The sequence below is a fragment of the Perna viridis genome, chromosome 15 (assembly GCF_037379345.1).
Source record: "Perna viridis isolate PV_CMFRI_1.1 ecotype Kerala chromosome 15, ASM3737934v1, whole genome shotgun sequence".
NCBI classification, from domain to species: domain Eukaryota; kingdom Metazoa; phylum Mollusca; class Bivalvia; order Mytilida; family Mytilidae; genus Perna; species Perna viridis.
The window spans coordinates 20,256,077-20,279,761 of record NC_142459.1 but is presented as its reverse complement, the minus strand read 5'-3'; the positions used below and the strand labels follow the sequence as shown (position 1 = coordinate 20,279,761).

The window sequence follows — 23,685 nt, the reverse complement described above, 5'->3', positions numbered from 1 at the left end:
AGAAAAGGTCTATTTCTAGTTTGACCAATCCTGGTGTACCAAAGTTTGTGCCTTTTTTCTAAAATGGACCAAAAAATTATTTTTGACATTTCCTAAATGAAAAAACATTGCCAAATGTTGAAATTCCTTGGATATTTTTTTTAAAAAATCATGAAAATTTAAGGTATACTATAGAAGCATGTGAGGCAAAGACTACAAGACTGAGACCTGATAACCACTATTTCAGTGGAAAGTGAGATTTTTAGTAAGTGAGTTTCAATTATCCTAGAAGCTTTCAAACAACAATATATCATATTTTATACTAAATGGAGCAACCTTAAATGGAATAAAGTAATGCAAGGCCTCATTTTTTACTTTTATGGTATATTTTTACTAAATTTGGAAATTAGCAATGTTTTTTATGGATTAAAAGATGACCAATGGATTGCAATTGCTATTATCAAAAGTTTTCTAAATACAACTATATAAGAAATAAATAGGGTGACTTAAATTGCTGAAATATAAACAGTTTTGATTTTTTTTTAATTTTTAATACTTGGAGTAGAGACTGGACTTGAAAATGGTTGAATTGCACTTGTTACACATGACATATAAAAACTGAAATATTTTTTGCATTTTCACTTTTATTCTACTTTAACTGCTCAAGAAGTGCTGTACTACAGCCATTTGATTGATTAAAGTGAAAACTGATCCATAAAACATTTCTTATCTCATAAATGACCATTTCTAATGGTACTTCCACTCAAATTTTAATGTGATTTATAAAAAATTGGTGGTAATGACATACAAAAAATGAATTTTCTTCAATAGTGTGTGAAGTAAGTAGAAACTTTGATGTTTTCTGTGTGTGTTATGTACTGTTCTTGCAAAATATCAATCTGTGTCTGTGAGATACTTCTCATTTTGTAATTACTTTGTACATTTATACATGCCCAGGGTACCAAATGTGACTGAAAATCAGCATTTTGAGAACTAAGATGTCCTTTTCATTAAAATAATGATAATTATTCAACATTTTGACTCTATTATACCTTTGTGTAAACAAGAAATTCAACTTTGTGCAATTGGTTGTTTCAGTAAGCAGATATTAAATTATCAAGAGGCTCCCTGGTGTTAAGGCTAAAAAAGGGGGGTCAGAACTTGACCTATGTGAATATAGGCCCAAAAAAATTGAGATTTTGAAACAGTTTGGTATTCATAGAATAGTTAAGGCATTTGTCTTATTAATACAGACCACTGTTAATGTTTAAAAAGGTAACACAATTTTTTTTTAACAAAACCTGTCTTGTTTTTTGCAAAATTTGAGATATTTGACTAAATACTGTTAAAGGGTACCTATATGAAAATTGAAACAAAAATTCACAGGAAAGCAGGAGGACAGAGATATTTTGTCTTTAAGTGGGAAATTGAACACAGTTATAGAAAAGCAACAACACTGAAAGATATCAAAAAATTTAGTAATAGGTATCAGTCTTGTATTACATATTCCTGAGCGAGTGTACGTCAAAACACGAGATCGTCCCATTCCGGAATTGGACAGCCTGAAACGGAATAACGTGGGATCTCGCGTCATTCCAATTCAGGACGTGTCTCATTTCGGAATGGGGAAATTCCGGTTTCGACCGTAACAACCCTATACAAGAACGCAGTTCTTTGTCGTAGGTTGCAGTGGTCCTTATAACATGGGTATAGCACAATCATCGAAAGGAATTGAATTCCCTTTTCTGAGTACTTTGGCTGGCTGTCTTCCGAGCATAATGCAGTATAGTGACTTGACATCACACTCACTTAATTAGACATAAAGTTGAAGCGGAAAATTCTCGATAAGCAAGTCCTACCAAATGTTGAGTAAAGGAAATGTAATAATACAATCTATGTATGTATGAATCATTACATCATGAAAAATTCTGTTACATTATTTGCAAGGCTGAGTGTGTCTTTTTGGTGTAGACGAAATCAGTTTTTGCAGTGATAATGCCTTTTTCAGTTCCATACAGTTGAGGAATAAGACCATATTCTAGCGACAGAGATTGAATTGTGTATTTGTTAAAAGCGAAAAAAAAATCGTCTTGATCTGAAACTCCGTTATTCCAATCGGATTCTTGCCTTTGGTTTATTGCATTTTTCAATTTTCGTTTCCATTCTTGTTTCCTTGGAAAATATTCGTCTCATATAAATTCTTGTAAAAAGTTTGAAAGGGAATATTTATTGATACACTCAGGTGCCAAAAGTTTGTCAACTTTCACATGTACACTAGTCCGTCCACGCCCCCTTTTAATTTTTCCGATACCGATAGTGACAATGTCAATGCATGTCAACTTTGTAATTGTTAGTTTAAAAATAGTAAAATAAGTAACTTTTAGGGTGACTGGGTCAAAAATGACGTCATTTTCTTTGTTACGTCATTATTCGCGTGTTTGTAAACATGGGGAAGAGAGGTAAAGATCTTGATGTTCAAACCAAAGAAACCATTCTATCTATGGTTAGGAGTGGACTTAAGTCGTCTAAAGTGGCAGAAATCTTGGAGATACATAAGTCTACAGTTTCCAAAGTTTTGAAGAGGTATAGAGAACGTGGAAACAACGAAAACGCACCAAGGAAAGGACATCCCAAACTTTTGACAGTTCGCGGAGAAAACGCATTGACAAGGATTGTAAAGAAAGGCCGCCGGAAAACTTTGAACGACATAACAGCGGAACTTAATAGTGATACACCTGTAAAACTGTCTCGTAGAACAGTTCAACGTAAATTGAAGAGGCTTGGGTATAATAGGAGGACAGTAGCGAAAAAACTTGGAGTACGCGAGGTTAACAGGAAGAAACGCCTACAATTCTGTCGTGGAAAACTACATTGGACAGCTAACCGTAACTGGAAGAGAGTTATTTTCAGTGATGAGATGACTATTGTTATAAAACCGGATGGTAAAGTGAAGGTATGGAGAAAACAAAACGAAAAATGGCGTGGTTATTGTCTTGGATATCTGAATCAGGGCCCGACTCGTAGTCTGAAGCTTATGGTTTGGGGTACTATTACTTACTTCGGACGAGGACTGCTTGCATTCGTTGACAGAAATATGAATTCGGAGAAATATATCAAGACTTTAGATGACTTTTTATGGCCTGTTATCATTAAACACTTTCCGAATAATGACTTTCAGTTTATGGATGATAACTGTCCCGTGCACAGGTCCCGAGAAACCGAAGCTTGGAAGCAGCGAAATGGAATTCAACCGTTTTTCTGGCCACCACAGAGCCCGGACTTAAATCCGATTGAGAATGTTTGGCTGGTCTTGAAAAATCACATAAAAAGAAACATTTTTCACATTAAAGACACGGAGGACCTAAAACGCGAACTTCGGAAGGCCTGGAATAAGATCAGTGTAACATACCTGCAGAGCCTATACGGAACATTGCCGAAACGTTGCCGACAAGTGTTAATGTCTAAAGGATTTATTACAAAATATTGAAGTTTTATGTCATAAATAAAGGTATGATTTTTAATTTTTATTGTGACGTTTGTTGTTTACAATAACGCCATCTTGAAAAAAAGTTGACAAACTTTTGGCACCTGAGTGTAATATCCACAATATCAGAAATAAAACTAAGATGACTGCATCCTAGAATGTGTAAGCCTTTTCAGAAACACTTTCTTCGGCAGATGATGAATATCTAAATTTCGAAGTTGAACCAAAGAAGTACGGTTTACTTTTTTCAATTTCACATATTTAACGGGTATTTCTAGGAAGACTCTGACAATGTTCCACAGTGAAGTGTTGTAGCCTCTTCAATCAGCCATGATAGTAACGACACGGTTACCTCCTTTAAATACTGGCATAATTATACCTTTCTGCCAATCACTCGGAATGACAATTTTATGAATAAGTCGAATAAAATTATTAAGCATCTCACGGTCTTCGGACCACCATAAATGAAATATTCTTCCTGTATTTTGTCACTGCCACAAGCCTTCCTTCTCTCAAGATCCTAAATTACGCATCTTGTTTCATCGTCCGCCAGGTAGGTAATAATCACCGTTTTTCTTACAACTCTGCTTTAGTTTCGTATAAGTCGAATTGGTGTCATTACTAGTCTCTTCGTCGAAGTCACATTGGTGGACACAGTATACAGTTCATAGTGAAATTCGGTGAACGCATCACATACCTATTCAGGCGTCTGTTTCACAAAAAGTCGTAAGTGTGAAATTGATCGTAAATCATGACGTCACAATGCTATTTTTGTTTATGACGTCATTACTTCCGATCAATTTTACACTTAGAATTTTTGTGAAACTGACAACAAAACAGATGCATATGAATAAGTCTGGGGTTTAATTCTTATTGTTCCAAATGTCGAGATGCCAACTACATGTTTGGTATATGGTGTACAATACAAAAAAAAAGAATAGTCCAAGTCACCTCAGATTGTTTGCGGTTTTTTGCGTTTATTTTTGTAATTACTCGACGGTTCCTGTCAAAAACTTACCATTTTATTTATGTCGTTCTGTACTACGATTCCCCTACAATTATTTTTCGTTCTTACCTCTGAGGTTGAAAAAATTCAAAATTTATTTTTCCTACGAGAATTTTGCATTGAATGTATTGTTTATCCGCCATCTTGTTTCTATGGATATTTTGAAATGTTCCCTATTATCTCACAATTGAAGAGCTGAAATACCATGATTCCCCGCCATATTTCTGCTCTTTACCTTCGATAAAAGACAAAACCAGAAGTTCCGAATGAAAATGCTACAACTGGTACTTAATAAGAGTCTTACCACATGAAGTAATAACTTAGCAGGGAACCAGAAATATGGCGGGGAAATATGTTATTTCACCTCTTCAATTGTTTCTTTTTCCATGTATCGCACATATTTCATTTTGTTCTTCCAAGCAGTGGTCCTTTCTTATTGTTTTGTTTGGTCTTCTTTTGTCCTTTAGACCTCCTTTGTATTGTTATTTCTATTATTCACTTCATCCTGTGTCCCTTTAATTCTAGATGCTGTGCTCAGTCGATCCCCTTAGAAAATACAAAAATCTTGGAAAGTCAGAAAAAAATTGAATGACTTTACACGGACTGTCAAAGTTTGTATATTAACTTGAAATAATGTTATACGTACTGGTGCTTTTTCAATATTCAGTTACATTTTACATGCATTTTCTGATTACCTGACACCAACATAAGATTCTTATCCAAACTAAATCGTGAGTGACAGAAATAGAAAAAAAGTGCGGTCTTTATACAATGGCAAAAATATCAATTACACGATAATCTAATCCAGTGCAAATCAAATAAATGACACATCAAACAGGTTACAAATGATGCCTTTCTATGCAATAACGTGCTACTTTGCAGTGTTTTTCAATAGGGTTTGTAAGTCTCGTTCTAGTTTCAGTTTCCCTTCCGGGATTTCCGGTGTAGAACGTATTGAAATCTGAAGACCGATATGCATTTTAGTGTGTACTTCCGGGAAATTCAAATGCTGCTCCACAATGCGAAATCTTCTATTTTATGCTATTCTAAACATTTTTATCTCTTAGAATTTGATAATTGTCATTTTTTATCAGTATTTTTACCCAAAAATGATACTTCGCTTTTAATATTGAACTCAATGCTATGTTAATGACGAATCTCCATACATTTGAATGGTAGAGTAGGACCCATTCTTACGAAAACACGGAGTCACGTGACGAGACTTACATACCCTATTGCCATTAGTACATGTATATAGTTAATTAACACAGATCGGGATAGGCGTTTTCAAGGTCACAGGTCTTCCGCTAATTATGTCTTATATAATAGAACGGAAAGTTGGATGTGGACTACCTCCTATTTCTAATTAAAATTGAATGGATTAATGAAAGTCTTAAAAAAGGGTATGCATTAGATGATATCAATAAAAAAGACTGATTAAATATATTCAGTCAAATCTGACTTAATTAGTGGCCACTTGTACTCAATCAATAACCTATCTTATCAGACTGTGATGTAAACTTAAGCTGAACGATTAAACCTGTCTTGAGTGACCTTCAAATGGAGAGAAAAATCATGGTGGTTTTATACATGTTATTTTAATTTTACCAGGGACAGATCCAGGATTTCGATAAGAGGGATGTTAAAAGAAACAAATAAAACTTTGGATTTAAAATTTCTGAAAAATCGAGATTTTATGCAAAAAAAAAATCCAAATTGTAGGGTGTAATACGACCGACACGGCCGTTCTCGGATCGGCTCATATTTACATTGAATGCACTACATAGGAATGTTACAATTGTAGTGTGGTTGGAATTTTTTGCATTTTTCAGGCCACTTATTCATAGTACTTAATTCTAGTATTTCAACTGTTGATCAAAGGAAGTTTATTTCAAAAATCTATAATGATTAATAAGTCAACTCATTATTTCAAGACAAGTTACTGATGAATTCAGTTGCCCATTGGTATATAAGGACCACCTGCCTTTTGTGCCTATGCTATTGCTCCCTTGAAAGGTCATTTACACGACTGGTTTCACTGCCATACTAGCTGGTGTCTAAAGAGGTAGCGGCATTATGCTATGAATATGGTCCAAAAAATATTAACTTTGAGCTAATAACATAAAAAAATGTTCAAAATATAGTAAAATAAGTAAATATTAGAAAAAAAAATAATGTCTTGTAGCTTTATTTCATTGTAATGGCGTCACAATGTTGTTCAAATTACACGTCATTTATCAAGAACCGCTGAGGACTAAAAAATTTTGTTGCTTACATGAAAAACGACGTCCACTCTCAAGAAACAACTTTATACGTTCACATACAAGTACGATAATCTATCTAATAATTAATATATTCACTAAATATGAAGTTATTTATCGGGCATGGATACCATTCCTTTGCAAAAAGTATGACCCAAAAGTGACCAAAAAAAAAAAAAAAAAAAAAAAAAGAGCACAAAATGATTAATTTTCAGTTGTTTAGGAACAATGATAGAGATCTTCTTCTAATCTCTTCTGACAATTCTAGCAGAGCGTTGGCTCTAGAACTGTTCTTCTGACAGTTGTGAGAGTTTAGAACTGATCACATCTGTACATATATCTATTACCTTGCTAACGGAACTTTTTTCTGAAGAGAAAATATTACTAATATAAGATATCCATTTTTAACTTGTAAACTCTCTACTTGTCCATTCTTGTTTTAGTTCCATGTTCTATTATAAAATATTTAAGACTAGTCTATACTGTTGCTCAGATGCCAAAATATAATGTAGATTAAGTGCTATGACGTCATTTATATCGGATGGAGTCTGAAAAGGCAAGTTCGGTGATTCATCTCCATGTATTTAGCAAATTTCAAAGAAATTCTGGTAAATTACTAATTATCCTAATTACACACCGATATTTCATTCCAGTAGATGATAATTAGATTAATTATGCGGAAGCAATGAACTAAATCTCAATGTATATATGAAAACCTATATGTGTATGTGAATGCTTGTTGTTTAGTGCCACCAAAGAATAGTTAGATGTCACATGATCGATCTGTGTCATGTTGACCAATTAAGCCTGGTATTTAATCCATTACCAGACTTTTCAATATCATACTTTTTTAAATGGACAGTAGCATGTCCGACAGAGGTCAGACGGGCGGACGAACAGACATGGTGGTGCATATACAATTTTGTGTGTAGGTGTGTATTAACCGAATGTAAACACTCAGAGTACTTATCTACTCTGAACACCTTTTGATACAATGCAATCATCTTTAAAAGATTACAACGCCATAAATGGAACTTGGAACCGTCCGTGCAAGAGATCCCTAGGGATTTTCAAAAACTATAACTCCCTCGCTCATTTTCTTTCTTTTAGGGACACCAGTAATATATAACAAAACAAAAGTCGCCGGACTATTGATGATTCTATGTCAAGATTTATTTAACATGTCCATATAACACTAAGCTAACCACCAAACTTGTATTTTGAAATTAAAAAAAAACGACTGGTATTTGATATTTTTTTGTGGCTCATCAGACTAAGGCCTGAAAAAATTATATATCTGTTTAATGTTACATTGGATGAAAAATAGGGTAGGTGGGTAGGTAGGTAAAATATTTTTTAAAATTATTTCATATACGTCATGTAGATACTAAAGAAAAGATTTATTGACTTTCATAGTGCTCAACAATAAGCATAATAGTTTAGCAGCGTTCTATAAAAAAAATACCAATAAAATGAGGTAGAGTAGGCAGACAAAAATAGAGAAGGTAGGATAGCCTAAAACATACATTTTTTTAATCTTGCCTAAAAAAATTGTTTGGCTATGATTTGTCGATGCTTGAATTTCGAACATTGGTCGAACACTGAAGAAATACCTTTCGATTGGTATATTCTTAGGGCTATAACACAAAACCTCTCATTGTCATTTTTTGTTTTTGTTTTTGTTTTTTGCTTTTTTTTGTTTTTGTTTTTGATTTTTTTTGGATTTCATGTTTCTATCGGATATTTTCATTTTTGGTTAACAGTCTATAAACAAACAAAAAAATGAAAGATAAATATAAAATGCGCGGTTTAATGTAATAGAACCTTTATATCTTATGCAGCTTGAAGAACTACTCTTTTCAGGAAAACATGAATGTCCTTCGGTCATTTTTTCATAATAATTCCGATCACATTTTTCAGTTTCATTCAGTTTTAATTACAGTACATATGTACATGCCCTACCGAGTTATAAACAGCGTAAACAATTCACACGAAAACTGGAAAACGCTGACAAATAGGATTCGGATGAGTACTTTGTAATCTATTCTATTTAAGGAATGCCTTATATTTTTTCGGTCTATTAAGAAATGACCTCAGTCATGTGGTGCACCACGACCATTGAGGATATTGACTATACAAGAAAATGGACAAAACGAGAACAAGAAGACATTGATTCACTGTCAGATTGAGTAAAGGCTGTTGGGTCTTTAATTTTGAAACGTATGCAAGTTTTAAGTAGGTCAATGAGTGTCAATGCTACACCAGTTGTAACAAAAACATGGTCTACTATGCATAACAAATATGTTGTCGTACCAGTAGACAAAACCTAAAACAACATTGTTTTTGTCTGCAAAATACATAACATTCAATGTTTATTATCAGAGGTATACGAAGGAACTAATAGCAGTAATAAGATCTATGCTGTTACCACACTCTCCCAAAAAGAATTAGTGGAAACCATAAATATGTACTACCCTCTTGCGGTCCCTTTACCAAGGACGATGATCGATGTACTAGATTCCTTAACTCTGCAAGAATCCAGAACTGCAAAGCTGGATCTGCAAAATTTACCGCCAAACCGCCTTTACAACCTTTAACTTCTATACTCACAACTGTAAAAGATCCAGTCCTACCACGACACTTGTTACACCCGAAGTGGTATTATTTCAATGTGGATCCTGAAAAAATCGAAAGGTCTGGTGGAAATCCTCAAATTCAAGATTAGTATCAGAATACAATTGCATTAAACCTACGATTTTTGTAACTCTCTACATTTCTATTCCCCATACTCAGTTAAAAATCCTGACTAACACATTATACATCGTTGTTACTATCTATAGTTAAAGTGACTTACATGTCCAAAGGGCCGGGTGTTATAAATCTGAATATTTCTTAATTGATGTACAAACATGTCACTATAATGAACAACTTGGTTAGTTAGTTAATTATAATTATATCAATTAACATGACCTAATGACATCATAATCATCATCATCATCATCATCATCATCAATTCTTTATTTCCTCTAGATAAAGATTACAAATAAGAAAAAAAAATGAATTATGTTAGAATAATCAAATGTCAGTCCCTGTAAGAATCAGACAGTGGCTGAAACATGGTATGAAAAAACTCATCATTTAGGCAGTGTTATATGGACTATTAGCACCATCAGAATAAAGAAAAACAGACAAAATTTTCCACATCATGCTGGACCATTGAGTTACAATTTCATTGAAATGCACTGAAAATTAACATTTCAAGGGTAGATAACTCTGTCAAAAACCTCAATTTTCTAACATTCTATTGAACAATTTCTGAGCAGTCAGTGATGCAAATATGAAATATTGTTAATTTCAAATAGAGAAAGTATCCTTGAGTGATATTACATTGTTATATCGGTAGGTTTTTTGACATGCGTCTTTCTGATTTTTCCCATTTTGTCTGATTCTTCCAAACACTTACACTTAAGGGTCAAAAGTGATAATGATAGAAGAAAAAAAGAAAAGAAAAAAAACTGAAATAAACAATAATACAGTAAAAATAATAAATAATAATGAATAATAAAGATAAAAGATGTTAATACTCTCTCGAAGGGAGCGTTAATGGTTGTATCATCAACTTCGTTCTGCAAATATACCAGCGCCACAGAGAATATGTAAGTTATGTAACATTGACATTGAAGATAAGTCACACTTTTTATTATACTGTCCAAAGTCCAATCATATAAGAATAGACATCATAGAACAATCAAATAAAAAGTATCATAATCTAAAGTTACTTAATAATTCTCCCTGATGATAGTTTAGTATTTGATAATATAATCAGTCAATATAATCAGGTTGAATACCTGGGGGAATTGTATCATGTTTTTTTTATATTTCTTCATTTGATATCCTTTTTTCTGTCAATATAAGATATAACAAGTATATGAAATAGTAATCATGGGAACCAAGGGTATAGGGGTAATCAAAAGAATGCAATCCAGGGACAAAGACCATACTTGGAAAACAGACATACACAACAAAGAACATAAAGTAACTAAAATCAAACATACAAAGTAACAAAAGCAAATGAGCAACTTGGACTCCACTAAAAACTGGGAGCAATGACCTAAAGAAGATGAAAATGTATATTCATATGAAGCTATGAATATTTCCACTTGTATATAACGGTCCAGTGTTATTCACCACACAAATGATGCGGTTTTTTTTCTTTTCTTCATCTTTTTCTTTTCTGTCATTGTGAATGTGTGTCTTATTTTATAATTGTTTGTCAATGATAGAAATCAATGTAATCAGTGAATGAAATTTTGTAAATTGTTCTGCCTTCACGTGCGCATTAAATTATCAATAAAAAATTTTGTTTGTGTGCTTGTAAGTAACAGAAGAACAATTTTCATTTATCATTTTCGTTCTTATTTGTATTTAAATATAAATTATTCCAAAATGAAAGGGGAATACCAACCGCAGTCGTACATAATCATCAAGACCAAAGGTTATTTTCCGGAATACAAATTTCACGGATTTGTGCCAGCTGTTGTTTTACTTAGTTAAACTTCCGGTCTTTATGAAAATTTTGTTAGGCGATCATGTTACAACAAATGCTGAACAAAGTGATGATTTAAACGTGTTCTGGTAAGATAAAAACACATTAAAAAATCTAAAGGGATTTTGAATTATTTTTTGTTATCAAAGTTTGTCGTTAATTCTGAAAAGCTCTCTAAGTATTCTCTTGAACACGGCCAAAAACATCTCATTACAGTCTGCATCAAATAATAGACAAATACATGACTATCTTCGTTTTAAAATAACAGTTTCTAAACATATCGACGGTATTACCATTACAAAGATTTACATGGTCACTGTAGAAGAATTTTTGACAAATAGTACATGTACATGAATTTGACTTACATGTAGATTGGAAGTTTCTTCTGGTATCCAGTAATCCATTACAGTACTTGGGAAGGTCATTTATGTAGACCAGAAAAAGGACTGGACCCAAGACTCTTTGGGGCTCCAGAGGTCAGTGGGGCATTATCAGATGACTTTCCATCCAAGACCCTGTTTGGACTCTGAAAGAAAAGCTAATATCCAGTTTATTGTTTCATTTTGGATTCCATAGTAGTTAAGATTGTATAAAAGTCTTTGATTGATTGAGATAGGGCGGGAATTTACAGCTTTGTATTTTTCTCCTTTTTTGAATGTTTGTCCTGTAAAACAGGAGGTCGTTGATGTTAGGTGATTAAATCTAATGTTACATTACAAGTCCTAGTGAGAACCCTTTAATTTTCAGTCTTAATTTTTTAATACTATTTGTGATCTTTTTGCCAAGGAGATTGGAATTTCTGGTCTCACATTTCTCTGGATCATATCATTTCTTTAACATATGTAATTCTCATGTTTCTGGAACAGGGTTGTGTTGCTACAAGATTTAAGTCATCACTACAAAAGTATCATGGTCATCTTTATGAACTAGTGAAACATTATGGTGTATCCATCACACCATGAGAACCAATTTGTTCACCTTGTCATACAATGTAGTTTTCCATTTCTCGTTCATCTACCCAAGACGTGACATTTTATGATGAACTCGGTGGGTATTTCTTGAAAAGCAGAGGATGCTTACCCTATTATTGCAACTGGCCCATGTTCCTGATGTTTAGTGGAGTCCATATTGCTCATTTACTTCTTTTTTTGTACATGTATGTGCTGTGTTCTACCTATGATTTACAGGTCTACAGATAACATTCTAGTAACCCCTGATTTCAGTATAGTATCTTGCATCTCAGATTTATAGCATCACATTTGTATTTTACCCTGTGGGAAGTCCTTTTCAGATAGCAACCTGGTAAAAAATAATGTGATGCTATATTGTCCTGGGGAGATGCTATATGGTCCAAGGGAGGTCACTTTTGTGTTATTTTGGTCGTTTTGTGTTTTTTGTTGTGTGTGTCTATTTTCATCTTGGAATTCTTTTAATTTCCACTCGGGTCTTGGTTCCCTTGATTACCCTTTAACTAGATGATTGTTGTCTTTGTGGAAATTGTTTTGATTAGATACAACTACCTCTCATATATCATTTACTTTTTTCTCTCAGAAACATGTCTGAAAAATGTTTAGCAACTTGATTTATTTTACATTGTTCATATTTATACACTGACTTCAAAGAAATCGCCCATGATGCATTGTACACGTGAGGGGCTGCTCTGGGTTTCAAAATTCTGTTGCCAGAAAAATCGCCAGTTGCCAATTTTTGTCGCCAATTTTCAGAAGTTTGAGCAAAAATGTTTTCTAATTTTTTTTTAAATATGATGTGTCGTCCAGTATTAAGTCCAGTGATGAGTTACTGATGTACTAGTATTGAGCCATGAAGTGTAATGCTAACTGTCATGGTTTGTATAGAATGTTAAGGCCAAATAAAAAAATATGTGTAGTTCCAGTGACCTGACTGACCCTAGATTTTACCGTCAAGCATACAGTGAAATGAAATTGTCATTTTATAAATGTATACATTGTATTTTGGTTGTTAAAATTAATTGCTGGTATTAAATATACATAAAGTTATAATTGTGTTTAGTTCTTCTGATTGTACCAATAAACCATGTGATAAATAAACTACTGTACATGTACATGTAAAACAAACTAACAAAACAAACACATAAGTACATAAAACATAGACACTTCACTTTTGGACCCTCTGAATTCCCTATACAACTTGTTATTTTTGTGGCAAGGGAGTCCTGGGACTTGCTATTTTTTTATTAGAAGAAGTGAGAACCCTAGCATACCCTGGACTTTTTTGCCAAAAAGAAAAAAAACATAAAATTTAATACAATACAAATAACTGACCAACCCTATCCTCTTTGGTTTTTCCTTTTACCAAACCTATCCTCTTTGGTGTATTCTTTTACCAACCCTATCCTCTTTGGTGTATCCTTTTACCAACCCTATTCTCTTTGGTGTATCCTTTTACCAACCCTATCGTCTTTGGTTTATCCTTGTTTTCTTTTGTAAATGAACTTGGTAAATACAAAAGTACCCAATAATGATTGTGCACTTGCTTGCAGCTGCGGCTACGAGACAACTGAAAGTTGTAAATTTACAGCCTGTTGATGTTCCATTCCTGTTTGTAATGATTGTCTAGTGATCAGTTGTTGTAATTAACGTTTTCAGTGAACACTCGCAGAATTTAGCAACATTTCAAGTTAACCTCATGAGTTGTTTAAAAAAAATGAAAAATTTCAACCTTCTGAACCTATTTTATTCAAAGAGGTGTAACCACTATTTTTTGGTATTTTGCCTAATAACCCTTAGTCAGTCACTATTATTAAAATAAGGACAAAATATAATATAATAAATTACACATGAATTATAAAAAAACCCATGTAATTCTATGATGTACATATATATTGTAGGTAAAGCTTTGATTCTTCAGATAGTATTGTCACATAATATTTTTGAAAAGTGTACAGCATATCAAATTTACAATATATAAAACTGGTATTTTTTGTACTTAAGAACCACTGGGTCGATACCACTGCTGGTGGTCCTGAGGTTCCTTAGGGTATTTATCAACCCAGTAGTCAGACTTGTCACCCTGAATTACATCACATTATCCACCCTATTTATGAAATCTTGCAGAATTCCAAATTTTAAAATACCTAAAACACTGAGGCTTCATTCCTTACCTTGCATATGGTAGAACCTCTTGGTGATGGATTTGGCTTCCTCTTTTGATAGTTTTGCTTTGAGTACTTCTTGTAAACAATTTATATTTTGATTATGATCTTCCTACATATTTGATTATAATACTCTTGATGAGAGGTTACTCCTTGAAACACATGTACAGCATATCGAAATTTACAACACATGTATATAAAACTAATATTTTTTTGTTTTTCATTCATTCAACACCTTTATTTCTTGTGTCAATTCCAACATAATGTTGACATCCATCAATACAATTTGTATGTATATTTTTTACTGTATTATGCTATTTAAAGTTTATTAAAATGAAATGCTATTAAAATGTGGACAATTTCTTCTTTTCTGATTTTTATTATATTCAATACAAGTACTACATGTAGTTGCTACATTTACAACTACATGTAGAAAAGGACATGTAAATGTACATGCATGAATTGCCCATTGCCCAATTATTAATCTTAGGTTTGAGAGATGAGTTCCATTTTTTTGTGGTTTGTATTTAATTACGAACAGAAAGGGAAAAGCTATTCAGTAGTGTAATGAATTTCTCTTACATGTCTACAGAAAGTAAGTTTATGTTTCTATTACATGTATTTTGTAGTAATACATGTACATGTACATGCATGTACAGAACCAAGGATCACCACAGATAAAAATTCAAGGGTAGGGCAAATCAACCTACACACTGTATATTCCATGTTCATAGCCTTTGATTGAAATATCTAATCAAAGTTTTCCATATGTTTTTGTGGTGTGTAAAAATTGATTTTATGGTCATATATTTTCCTTCAAAAGAAAAAAAATGTAATTTCCTATTCAATATTTACATGTATTTTGTAATAGGTATTTACATGTATTTCATTATAGATATGGTTTTGGTATCAGTTTTCTGAAACGTATGGGTGGAGCTAGCAAATTTAAGGGCGGGGCAGCTCCACCTTTGAATAGCCTGTACTAAATCTTGAGAACAACAACAAATTATGTTGTTTGTAAAAACATGTCGCTTGTGATTCTACATAGACTACTTTCATTTCAATCCATAGAGAATTATTTATCAAAATGATTCCAGGTATAAGGAGAATAGGTATGGTGTATTTGTCAAAGAGACAAAAACCCCACCAGGATGAAGTTGTTAGTCCAAAGCCCCCCATTCAATGATTTTGTTACCCTTTTTTTGCAGCTGAGTATTGGTTGTTTCCCCTGGAGACTTTTCCCAATATGTTGAAAAATATTTTTCCCAAAGGGAGGAAAACTCCCAGTTGTCAGGCGTATTTTTTTTAAAACCATATAAAGAAGCCAGTGAAATGTTCATCAAGACGTAATTTCTCGGCCAGGTACTTTGTTCACTTCTCGGGAATGCATTTCCCAATGTGTTAAAAATATGGCAACAATTTCTTGGAAATAAAAGGGTTGGGGCTGTTTTTAAAACAACGAACAAAATAACAGCTGTTCTTCAGTGATGAACAGGGAATTCCTCATACCACAAGGCAGACTGCAGCTGGCCCCAAAACTATTAATGTGTAGACTATTATTGTGTTCTAAATTTCAAATAATAACTTATTGGGAGTTATCCATCTTATCAGCTTTCCTATATGTTGGTGCCTGCACTATTATCACACATGATGTATCTGATAGCTCCTTCTAAAAATGTTCATTATTCAAAGAGAGATAACTCAATCTTTTACATTTTGTTTTCTTAATATATCCCACTGTGATCACAGTGTTCATTATTTGTGCATTTTTATAAGGATACATTTCCTTGTAAAGTAAATTTATGCAGCAATGCAATGAAATTAATTTATTAGTTAGTTTATCTAATCAGAGGGGGCTGCAAATATGTAAGTACTTAACATTTAACATTTCAAGAATTTATGTCAAGACTTTAAGTTTTTTGTGTTATCATTCATAAATATGTAATACATAACATTTTTAAATGCTTGGTAACACAAAATGTACTTTTCAACCTCATTCCTTTGAAATCAGGTGGTATACATTGCTGTCTGTCTGTCCATCCATCAGTTCATTTGTCTGTCCGTATCTTTTTGTTACAGTCCTCAATACAACTACTTATGATACAACAGCAAGTAAATGTTTTGAATACAGATTTGTACATCTAGTGTTTTCCACAGAAATTTGTGAAGACACGGTTACTTTAGTATTTTGAGGGCACTCAACCTTCACAGAAAGTTAAATTGGGGGCACCACATCTTGACATGAGGGCAATTTATTTACTGAAACCTGCAATAAACATCCTTCACCCTAGTATGGTATAGTAAAAGTGTCATAAATGGGTGTCAACACAACAGGAGTACAGGGGTAAAAATAATTAAGTTAAGCTTATAACTTCAAAGTTGGGTTTGGCCATCTGGGGGCACATTGTGAAATTCATTATGATGGCAGGATGGTGCTAGAAGATGAAGGCATAGTGCAGCGCCATGCTCTAATATGTATCATGTCTATAGGCAGGCCATATTGTGGGATGTGATTTCAGGCTAATTTACAGTGTATTGACAATAAGAGCAGTGGAGTATCCTTTAGTTATTAATTGTGATAATACAAAGAAAGAAAGGCCCAATTTCTCGGAATTACAACCTTCATCAGTGGCAAAAAGTACTGGCATAGAGAAAAAAGATGGTAACCACCAACCCAGACTAAAGAATGTATTTGATTTTCTTAAACATTGTAAAACTGACACAATTTATTTCACAGTATCGACTGACATAATTATTTTTTTTATTTTTAAAAATATTTTTCAGACATAATGGATTCTAAACAGTGCCATGTATGTGGTGAAGTCTTCATGAATATTAGCGTGGTGATGTCCCACATCAGTACCCATTCAAGGAAAGAAATTTATGACTGTTTAGTTGTCTTCAAGTCTTCGTTAGAAATATTCATGAAACAGTACTATGCATTGAAGAAATACGTGAACTCAAAGTCTTCTACTACAATGGACAACAATAACTCAAATGATGGAAATAATGAAAGTTTAAATTTCCATGAAGATCAACCCACTCTGCAAGACCACACAGAAAACCAAGACTTTACTTTTATTTCTGAAAGAAACATGCAAGTAAGACCACAGATTCCACAAAGTGATGTCATTGACTTGACAGATGTAGAAATAAAAAAAGAAGTTGACCCAACAGATGAACAGTATATTCAAAACTGCTCAGAAATGTCTGAAAATAGGGGAGACAACCCATGCCAGAATGTTAGAGGAGATAATTCTACAAAAGAGCAAAAAGGGTTATCAGTAATAGATCTTTCCTATGCTGGGCCTGGGGATAATGCTTTAAAGAAAGAAAGTAATCAAGGTACACAATATCCAGTTTTTCAAAATGGAACACAGCCTATGGAAAGTCAACAAAGTAATTTAGAAGATGAAAGTGCTGAAACATACAGGAAAAATGTCCTATTACAATTTAAAAGAAACCAAACTTGTAACAATCGTGATACAAATTTGCAGTTATCACCATCAATGCTTCAAAAAATTGCTGAAAAAATGAAATTGAATGTAAGTCAAGGCATCACAGACACTACCTGTACTCAGTGTGGACGCACGTTTGCTACAAAATTTGTGCTGCGTCGTCATATGATGTCCCATACAGGGGAGAGAACTCATGCATGTCCAATATGTGGGAAAGGATTTATTGGCAAGCAGAATATGATGGTTCATATCAGGGTCCACACAGGTGAAAAGCCATATAAATGTTCCAGTTGTGGTCAACAGTTCTCGCAATATGGGACTTTGTATCGTCATAAGAAACGACACGTAAACAATGGAGACCTTAAAGGAACAGCTAGTTTTTAGGTCTACAGTTCAATAATGAATGTGAATAAGAAAATCTTCACATTTGTCTTCTTTTGTACCCTTGTTCGTGAGATTTTTAAAATAATTTTACTCAAAGTAAATAATGTAATGTTGACATACATTTGTAACTGTACCATGTCAGTGTTCTAGGATTCCCCTTTCCCATCGTCAGTGTTCTAGGATTCGCTTTTCCCGTCACCCAAGGCAATTGAAATTTAGATCAGGGAAAATTATCTTTCAACTGCTACTTTCCCTTGGAATTTTCTATAAGATGTTAATTATAAGCTTGGAAAGCTAATTTTAATGTGAATCTTTCCTGTTGAAAGTTAAAATTTTCGAAATTCTTAGAACACTGTACATTTTATAAGTTCATACATGTATGTGTGCATGTAAGTACAGGCTGTCAGTGTACATGTACAACGAAAATGTTTAAATGTAAACCCCAAGGAGAGAAGGCTTCAGTCAGTATTAGATAGATGTTCGGTTTGTACTGGTTCAATTGAATTGTAAACTTTTAAGGGACTTTAGAATACATTTTAGACAGATTTCCAGTTAATTCTGGGTTTGTTTAGACATGTTTTACAGGATACGTGTACATGTATGTAGTTCATATGTGAACATACAATGTACTTAGTAAGTGCTCCTGAATTTTAAAAAACTTCAGCTATCCGAACATTAACATGAAATTTCTGTAACGTTCCCAAATAGAAGTCAACATGCAAAACTTTCTAATTTTCCCTAAACTTCACTTACATGTACATGTAGCATGGTTGACAAAAGAAAAGAATTCTAGAGCACTGCCCAATCATTTAGAGGTAACATTTCTTTTGGACCATGACATGTATGGCCTTTTTTTTAGTGTTGACAATATTTTCTATTGTTAGCAGCTTCCTTACATACAAACCATGTTGGGCCCGAAGAATGTTTGTTTCTTATTAATCAACCAACCTGGATTTTTCACCTTGGTTACAGGAAACTAGCACATTTTTTTGGCCCTATCACAATCCTTAACCTTAAAAAATTGAAATTCTTGTGTATGTGTGTTCGTGTTTTTTTATCTGTTGTAAAATTAACACAATATTTATTGTAATGTATGTTTCTAGAATCATGTGCAATTTAATAATTATTGATCATATATGTACTGTGAAAGTACTATTGTTTGTGGGGTACAAATTTTCATTGTTTTCGTGGGTAGGCCAAACCACGAAATTTGATTCCCAAGTAAAAGAAGAATCCCTTTCATGTGTATACTGAAAACCTCAAAACCACTTATTCAAGAATCCACAAACTTATGTTTCTTCCCTTATCCACGAAAATTGGTTTCCACGAATTAAAGTACTTTCACAGCAATACATTTTAGCTAGTCATCTTAACACCATTATTAATTAGGTTTTCACCAATTAAGCAAAACCCCCCTTTTATGTGGCAGCCAGAATTTATGGTCTTATAATGGTATGGCAGTGTTGTCCATGTCATTATCATTCACAGACACTGGGTTTTTGTGTGACAACTTGCTTAATTTTCTGGATCTGCCCTGAGAGCCACACTTTCAAGTTTTTGTCAAGTTACTGCTCTGTAATGGTCCAATTTTAAGAAACATTTAAGAAATCTTGTTAAGTTTGAAAAATAAAGTTGATTAGATAAACTGTGAAGAAAAAATAAAACATTAAATTGCAGTTTTAGAGTTGATAGGTCGGGGGCAGATCAAGAAATTTATAAATGGAGGGTTTGGATCCAGAAAATTATGAAAGAAGAGATCGAGTCTTTCGCACTAAACTAACAAAACTTCCAACAGAGAGGGGAATCAAAAGGCTTTCTAAAAGCTTTGTGTAATCCGTGAAAGGACAGTAGCTTATTCAGTTAGTCAGTATACATGTACATGCATGTACAATATGTAATGTGTCAGTTTAAATTTATGAATAGTGGTACTGGTCAGTCTTATAGGCATTTTCCTCACACCTAAAGTTTACTAGTCATTTATGTGTTTCATTATAATATGAGATATAGCTTGTTAATTCACTATGTTAGAATGATATCACCAATAAGTGGTACACAATACAAATATAAATTTTGATTTAAACAATTTCAGGATTTTATAAAACTTCCCATAGCCATGAATATTAGATATAATCTACATAGCCAAAAGTGCTGCATATGATAATCATATGGTGCTTGATTCATATGAAAATCATATGGTAATCATATGAAAATCTCAGGGTAATTATACATAATCATATGCTAATCATATTGTAGTCACATGATAATCACATGGCAAGCATACGGTAATCATACAACAATTTACATGTGATACATGTGTTAGTTTTGGCTTGATAACATATACAACCAAATGTGCCACATATGATAATCATATGGTGCTCAATTCATATGATAATAAATATGTAATCATATGACATTAAACGTAGTAGTCATATGATTATCATGAGATTCATGTATGATAATATGGGCTTGAAAACATATAATAATCATATGTTTGGGAAAAAAACATGATTATCATGTGATAACCATGCGATTATTATATGTTAACTGAAACATATGACTATCATATGGTGCTTGATTCATGATAATCATATGATTCTCATATGTGGCACATTTGCCTGTGTATGATTATCATGTTTGAACATGATATCACATGATAATCATGTGTAGACTGAAACAATTTAAACATTGTATGTTATGCTGGATTCATATGATAATCATATGTTGTACCTAATACGATATTCATGTGTGGAACTTTTGGCTCTGAAAGTAATATGAATTTTCACTCTACTGTAAATTTAGACTTTCTTGCGATTATTTGTTATTGCGAAAAAAATGTGATTGACTAATAATCATAATGATCAAAAGTGACATTAGGGAACATTCAACATAATGTATGTGGATTTTTAGTCAAAAAATGAAATAAACTCATTTTACTTAAATAACAAAATTGCAATAATTAATGATAGCAATATTTCTGAATCACCATACAGCTGTATTTCAGTTTTATAGGACTGGATAGATATAATGTGATGTTTTGATATTATGAATGAGAAACTATGATATTTTTATGTGTTGTAAAGTTGTGTAATTAACCGAAAAATTCTCCTCCTAGATATGGACATTCTATGGAAGAGAGTTACTTGTGCTTGTACTTGTACATGTATGATCATGATGTTAAAAGGTGGCCATCAATTTTGCTTAAAGTTCAAAGTGTAAAGTTGATGGTAAGTAATGAACCTTTGACCTACACGAAATAACTTATGACTAATTTTACACTTACATTTTTTTTAAATTGATCACAGGGCATAGGAATTCATACCATAAAACCATTTCATATTTAATTCATACAAAAAATGCATATGCAAGGGGAGATAACTCACTGATGTGTGAAATGCATATTTTTCATTTTAAATGACTTTTCAATCAACCATAGAATGAAAAGTCATAGTATTGATTTAATATAAGTGTTAGCAATAATATTCATCAAATCATGACATTGAAATTGATTTTTTTTTATGAACAAATATTTTCATATACCAGTGATTGAAAAAAAAGATGTACAATGTACATGTAAGGGAGCAAACATTTTATTTTGAAAGGATTCATCATTTAAAAAATTTTGTTATTTTGGTATTTTTCCTGTTCTCTAATGATACCGGTAGTTGTTTGGCTTCAGTTGAATTTATAAAGAAATGTGGTTTATACTTTTTAAATAAAACCTAGTTTTGGATCTAGGGGTTCAGGGGTGGAACCTCCTTCTTTTGTTGGAATATTTTGTTAATTTTGTGGAAAATGAGTACTTTATAGCCTGGAAACTCCCTTTTTTCCTGGAACCCCTATACAACTCCCATTTTCAAAATCTGTTATGTACATATTTCCCCAAATCCTTCTGTATTTTAATCAACAAATTGAAAGTACAGTGAATTATGTCTAATTTAATCATACTTTCTACACAGAAATCAAATGGTTGCTTTCCATCCAGTTGACAAATTGTTGATGTTTGTTGTCCTTTTTGGTTCAGTGGGAACTAGGCTGGTGGGGGAGTTGGGATGAGAAGTATGAATGAAGGGGAAGAGATATAAGAATAAATGGACAGCATTTTTGTCTTTTATGCCTGTCATTTAGAGAGGGACATGTGTACAAAGGAGGAGGTGGAAGTTGTTTGGAAATTGCTGCCCCTGTCCACCAACATTTAAAATGTCTTATTGTTAGTGATATCCGATGTGAGTTGTTAGTATATTAGAATGATTAGTTCATTGTACATAAAAACAGTCTTCTTGTTGTGTTATTCAATCTGCCATAATAAATAAAGTCAAATTCTATTCAGTTTTGTTTTTAACATAAGGTTGTAAAGGCATATAGCAGGGCCAAATGTGCTGTTGGGAGGTATCTTAACCTCTTGTACCAATTATATAATATTGTACAAGCAAACAAGTTTTATATCTAAAATGAGGAGTGCCACAAACGCCATGCTTTATAAAATGTTGGTTTTCTGTTTTCTTACATAAAACTGTAGATCGGTATTTTTTGTACATGTAATATGACAATGGGCTATGAATAGCACAATTTTTGTACAACTGCTGTCATCATTGACCATAGGTTTTTGTGTGATAACTTAGGTATAAGTAGGTTGTACTTAATAAATATAAAATTTAACAAAAAGATTCCTAATCACAAAAGTAAGGTTTACATGTATTGAACTTGGGAGTTATGTCCCTGACTGTTTTGGAATTAGGGGTCAAAACAAGCATTCCATACAAGTTAAAAGAATAACTCAGTAAAAGTATGTGTTGATGTTCATAGACATATTCTATAACACAAAACTTATATGAGATTAATTAGGGAGTTTTGGATTTGAACTTTACAAATGAGGTGCCAGTTGCAGGCCAGAAACATTCATTTTCCTAAGTCAGCACAATAATTTGACCATCTGTAAATGGATCTTTTAAAATTGCACCACAAAGGTGTCATTCCACCAGAGGATACTTCAATTTAGGTCAGGGCTGTGCCTTGACCCATATTAGGAACGGGGGCCAGAAACAAACATTTTCCTGATTTCTACTTGAGTAAAGTAGATCTGTTTAAAAGTGTCACGAAGTACCATTCCACCAAAAGAAGGAATGTTGGAATTGATTTCGGAGGTTGATTGGAACCATTTATGAGTTTAGGACTGAAAAGGGGTCCCTTCTATTCAATCAAAATTAATGAATTGGTGTTTCAATATAGTCAGTCGGTATCCATATGGGTACTATTTGTGAATCTCTAGTTGCTGGTCTTTTTTCTACATTCCTATGAGACATGCTTAATCCAAAACTCACTCAAAAGGAATGCAATTAAGTGGCACATTCTCTATACAAAGCGGAACCCGGAATCCATTCCTTACAAGTACATGTAACATTTCAGTGCTTTCAGTGTTGGTTCATAGCTTTTCTGG

At 33.1% G+C, this 23,685-nt stretch overlaps 2 protein-coding genes across 2 annotated transcripts; both read left to right on the top strand.

Annotated features, from left to right (window-relative positions):
- The first annotated feature begins 2,425 nt into the window (after positions 1–2,425).
- On the top strand, positions 2,426–11,806 carry LOC148597397 (uncharacterized). Its single transcript, XM_088563025.1, has 2 exons — positions 2,426–2,932; positions 11,648–11,806. Exons 1-2 carry the CDS (start codon positions 2,426–2,428, stop codon positions 11,804–11,806), a joined length of 666 nt encoding a protein of 221 aa, XP_088419151.1.
- LOC148597396 (uncharacterized) lies at positions 11,273–22,573 on the top strand. Its single transcript, XM_088563573.1, has 2 exons — positions 11,273–11,365; positions 17,194–22,573. Exon 2 carries the CDS (start codon positions 17,199–17,201, stop codon positions 18,249–18,251), a length of 1,053 nt encoding a protein of 350 aa, XP_088419699.1. The 5' UTR covers positions 11,273–11,365; positions 17,194–17,198; the 3' UTR covers positions 18,252–22,573.
- The last annotated feature ends 1,112 nt before the right edge of the window (positions 22,574–23,685 follow it).